Source organism: Palaemon carinicauda, chromosome 9 (genome assembly GCF_036898095.1).
Source record: "Palaemon carinicauda isolate YSFRI2023 chromosome 9, ASM3689809v2, whole genome shotgun sequence".
NCBI lineage: Eukaryota > Metazoa > Arthropoda > Malacostraca > Decapoda > Palaemonidae > Palaemon > Palaemon carinicauda.
Window position 1 is genome coordinate 97,303,538 of NC_090733.1, and position 5,627 is coordinate 97,309,164.

The 5,627-nt window shown below is 40.9% G+C and overlaps 1 protein-coding gene across 1 annotated transcript; it reads right to left on the reverse strand.

Annotated features, from left to right (window-relative positions):
* Positions 1 to 2,925: 2,925 nt before the first annotated feature.
* LOC137646552 (uncharacterized) lies at positions 2,926 to 4,148 on the reverse strand. Its single transcript, XM_068379660.1, has 2 exons — positions 3,958 to 4,148; positions 2,926 to 3,343 (listed from the first exon to the last, which is right to left on the reverse strand). Exons 1-2 carry the CDS (start codon positions 4,146 to 4,148, stop codon positions 2,926 to 2,928), a joined length of 609 nt encoding a protein of 202 aa, XP_068235761.1.
* Between the last annotated feature and the right edge of the window lie 1,479 nt (positions 4,149 to 5,627).

Consider the following 5,627-nt stretch of genomic DNA (forward strand, 5'->3'; position numbering starts at 1 on the left):
AATAATAATAATAATAATAATAATAATAATAATAATAATAATAATAATAATAATAATAATAATAATAATAATAATAATCGTGTATTCGGAATTATCAAAAAGCAGCTTGTGTAAATCCTTATTGGATGACTGAAAGTTTAAGAAAAAAATCTTGATTCAGTCATCATCATCATCATCAACAACATCATCATAAACATCATCATCCTCATCTAAGCTACAACCCTGGTTGGAAAAGCCGGATGCCATAAGCCCAATGGCTTGAACAAGGAAAGATAGCCCTGTAAGGAAAGGATATGAGGAAATAAATAACTACAAGAGAAGTAATGAACAATTGAAATTTGAATTTGGTCTTTAAAATGGTAAATTATCACTCGTATTTGCTAGTTTCATTTCATACGCCTCAACAATTCAGTAATAATAATTCATTTTAGAATTTAAGAAAACCGATTTTCAAGTTTCCATTGCACCTCTTTTTGATGACAGAAACCTTTCACATTATCGTTAAAGTATTATATTCATACAAAAAGGTGAATGATTTAATTAGAAATGGCTCATACAGCCAACAAATGGATATGATGGTTTATTGGAAACATTCCTGCCTAACCATCTGCCAGATTTGGGTTAGAGCACGCTCAAGCTCAGTAGTTTCTTTTACTGTCAGCATCCTCACCATCCTTGTGAGCTAAAGATAGGGGTTTTTGGGGGATCCAATAGATCTACCTGCTCAATCATCAGCAGCTATTACATGACCCTACCTGGTCCAAGCATGGGTGGAGAGGAGGCTTCGCCGCTGATCACATGTATATATATATATATATATATATATATATATATATATATATATATATATATATTTATATGTATATATATATATATAAATATATATATATATATATATATATATATATACATATATATATATATATATATGTGTGTGTGTGTGTGTGTGTCAGTATGCATATGCATATGTATATGTATATGTGTATATATATATATATATATATATATATATATATATATATATGTATATATATATATATATATATATATATATATATATATATATCTGTAGGAAAACGGGCATTGTCAAGTGCAGATTTGTCTGTATGTGTTGCTTAGCAGGGGTTTGCAAGTCTGAAATCATCAATTGAGTTTTCCCACAATGGTACACAGGAGCTGCAAATTGTCCGAGGCGGCTGCAGACGGAAAAAATCAGCTGGCATGACCAATGGGTCGCCATATGCCATTTCAGCTACCAAGACATTCTGGGCGTCCTTAGGAGTGGTCTTTATTCCCAGGAGTACCCAAGGAAACTGGGTAAACCAGTTGGAGTTCTTGGGCCGGGACATCAAAGCTGCTTTGAGGGTGCAATGAAACCGTTCAAGCATTTCATTGGCAGTAGGCTTGTAGGTGGTTGTCTGATGAGAGGTGAAATTGGTACCTCTGTCAGAAGTAATATGTTCAGAGATATGAAATCATGCTATTCATCCTGAAAGTAAGGCTGATATACATGAGGTGGATGTTGCAGTTTCCATGGGAATGGCTTCAGGCCAACAAGTGGAGCAGTTTAAGATTGTAAACATGTAATGATATCCTTGTGATATGGGTAGAAGTACAGCTATGTTGACTTGAATGTGAGCAAAGCGACACTGGGGTTGTAGAAAGATGTCCACTCCTGAATCTGTGTACGTTTGAAGTATGGCATGAAGTACAGGTGCGGACCTAATCCTTAGCATCCTTAGTAATGTCATGCCAAATGAACTTCGGCTTCAGCAGCTGTGTAGTAGATTGGCGAGAGGGATTTGAAGGGCCATGAATGAAATCAAACACCTGTCGCCGCATGAGAGCAGGAAACCCATGGTCTAGTCTACCAGTAATGACGTCACAGAGGAAGATGGATTTGGAATCGTTGAGAAGGACGTCTTCCCAGTGAAGGGATGTGCAGGATGTCCTACATTCTTGGTAGGCTAGGCTGAATATTGTCGATGGGCTTCTGCCAAGGTGTTGTAATCCAATCCCAGATGAATGGTAGCCAATGTGTCTCTTTGCAGGGCATCGGCAACAGGATTCATTTTCCCAGGGATGTGTTGTATTCAATCACAGCAGAGAGATGTTGACATTGACGGGCAAACCAGGCGTCGGACTACGAGCAAAGGCGTGCACCAGAGCCAAGTAGTTCATGTAAATGACGAAGGGCGTACCCTCCAAGAAGTGGTGAATGTGACTGACAGCTATGTGCGGTAGCCGTATTACGCCTTGGCCAGTTTTCTTCTGAAGGCCTTTGAGTAAGCCATTGACCACCTACTCGAGTAGTGCACTATTAGTGACGTTGCTGGCATCAGTGGAGCGAGGTAGAGGTGCATGTAGCACAGGAAAAGTGGGAGTAGCAGCAATTGATAGGATATTCTTTGCATTGCAAAAGGCCACTTCTTGAAGGGGACCACACTTCAGGTCTTTTGGCTTGCCCTTGAGGAAGTCATAGAGAGAAGAAAGAGTAGCGACGATGGCTAGCAGGAAATGTGATAATAGTTTATCATACCCAAGAATACTTACAATTCTTTGATGATATAAGAGATGAGGAAGCTCTAAATGGCTTGTACTTCTCAGGGAGTGGTTAGATTCTTTCAGGAGCGATGCGGTGCCCTAAGAACGATACTTCATTGGCACCAAAGGTACACTTGTCGTACTGGACTTCACGGCTGTTTTGTTGTAGGCATGATGCGTTGGGGATGAAGGTGTTCCTCTACGGAGGAAGAGAACACAAATATAGCATCCACGAAACATACACAAAAGGGGCGGTCCCTTAAGATGCTATCCATGTGACATTGAAAAGTGGCCTCAGCTATATCAAGAGTAATTGGGGAACGTACCAAAGAGGTTGGTGATGATGGTCTTTGGGATGTCTTCTGGGATTGTGGGCATCTCTTAATATCTATTCAGGAAGTCAAGCGTCGATAAAACTTTCGCTTTATGCAAGTAAGATGTCACGTTGGCGATGTTAGGGATCAGGTTGTAATCTGGTTCTGTCTGCATGTTCAAACACTTGTAATCCCCACATGGACGCAGGGAGCCATCTTTCTTCAGGATGATGTGTAAGGGTAATGATGATGGGCTGGAAGACTTTTGGCAAAGGCCCATTGCTTCTATTCCTAGGAACATTTCTTTGGCGGTTACCAAACGATCCAGTGCCAGATGCCTCAATCTGACGAACACTCGGTCCCATGTTGTATTGTTATGCTGATAAATACCATGTTTAGTGGGAACCATGGGCTTTTGGCAAAGTTCCGAACCAAAGATTTCTGAGTACAACGTGAGGAGGTTGGCGTAGACATCCGTGGGTACACTGATGTTGAGAGAGAAGTCAGAGGTGGCGGTTTGAAGAGGGATAGATAATTTACATTTACTAGCTATCAGTGACGGATATCAACCAGGAGGTGGCAATGTGAGAGGAAATACGCACCAAGGATTGGCCATGTAACGTCAGCAATGAGAAACTTCAGCGATATTTGATGCTTCCAAACGATAATGTGAGGTTCTCGTAACCATCTGTGTGAATTGCAGATCTGTTGGCAGGCACCAGGTGGATATCGGCAGATTTAAACAGACAATGTCGTGTTCTGGCGAGTGGCCTAGGCAGAAGAGAACAGCAAGTAGATGTGTCTACCAAAAATCACACGCCTGTATCTGCATCATGTATAAAGAATAGATTATTGATGATAGGCCACTGTCACAAGCAATGACCTACTTACACATTTTTTAGCCACTGACAACTGTTCGAACATCTCTTTACAGCAGTCATGAATCTGGAGTGGTAGTAGCATAACTGCAGCTGATGGGCATTGATAAGTGGCTATTGAGGTCATTGGTTGTGGCATGAACAAGAGGTGGGTGGTGAGATGTTTTGTCGTCAATACAGCATGTAACGGGGTGGCCTTCTGTGTTATACCCCTTTCACACTAGCTTTGGTCAATGTTGAATAGTTGTCCCTGTCGGGAGGAGTGGACCTTTTGATTGATGTCATAAAGGTGGTCTAGTGGCTGTCCATAAGGCCGTCGAATTTGGTCATCAGTTGCTTCATGGGCAAAATATCTACATTGGGTATGGTAGCGCGTACAAGTTCGGGTAAGTGATGTACCCAAAGGGTACATTTTCCTTATAGCGAGCAACGCCTTTTGGTCCCCCCAACTATTGTTAAGAGAGCTGAAAAAGTTTGGCTATGCAGGCGGGTGCTGATGGCGATTTTTCAGGGCGTCTTACGCTTTTGTGGTGGACCCTTACTTGGAAAAACAATCGGTGATTTCATGGAAAGTGTCCTTAGGGACCACCAAGAGAACTTAATCTGCTTTGGTACTTGACTGAGTCACACCCTTCATGCAAAAATTAGACCTCAGCACGCTGGAACTAGGCGACAGATTCTCGCTGGCAAAGGCCGCAGTTTCACTGAGGTGGCGTGTGCCGAGGAGGCACACCAATGTGGCCTTCTGTGTTATACCCCATTCACACCTGCTTTGGTCGATGTTGAATAGTTGTCCTTGTCGTGAGGAGTGGACCTCTTGATTGAAGTCTTAAAGGTTGTTCAGTGTCTGTCCATAAGGCCGTCGAATTTGGTCATCAGGTCCTTCATGGGTAAAATATCTGCATTGGGTACGGCAGCGCATACAAGTTCGGGTAAGCGATGTACCCAAAGGGCATATTTTCCTTATAGCGAGCAACGCCTTTTGGTTCCTCCAACGATTGTTGAGAGAGCTGAAAAAGTTTGGCTATGCGGGCGGGTGGCGATGGCAATATTTTTTAGGGCATCTTACTCTTCTAGGGTAGACCCTTGATTGGAAAGCCAATCCGTGATTTCATGGAAAGCGTCCTTGGGGATCACCAAGAGATCATAATCTGCTTTGATGCTTAACTGAGTCATGCCCTTGATGGAAAATCATACTTCAGCACGCTGGAACGAGGTGACAGATTCTCGCTGGCAAAGGCCCCAGTTTCACTGAGGCGGCGTGTGCCGAAGAAGCAGATTATGTGCGTACGTGCAGTTGGTTTTAACTGAGAGTCAGGTGAATGCTATTGATTTATTAAACAAACATCGAGATTAAATACCAGAACCTGTGAGCAAGAAGGTCACAAGTATTCAAACATAATTAGACATGAACTATCAGGTTCATATTAGTTGGTTTATTAACCGTTCAGGGAAGAGCAAGTGACAAGAAAAAAAAAGAAAAAAAAACCGTCACAGTACGTGTGTGTATCAAACACATGCGGTATAGGATCCAAATTTTCTCATCTCCAGCTGTAAAATGTGACTGTATAAAAAAATGAATAAATGAATAAAAACTTACGCATACAAAACGGTCGAAAACTACATAAACCTCTTGATGTGAAAAACAATTGTTTTTTTTTTATTATTTACATGGAGTAGATATTATATAGTCTATTATTCAACGATTTTGAGTAAATGGGGGATCTAATCATAAATTTTATAACAATGAAATCCTATTCTGAGAATAAATGTATTGTAAATTTAATATGACAAAATTGGTTCTTTCTTAATATTGAAATCAATACATATTATTCTTAGTCTCATCGTGATTGAAATGGAGTCCAGTTAAAAATAAGGAAACCTAAAATAT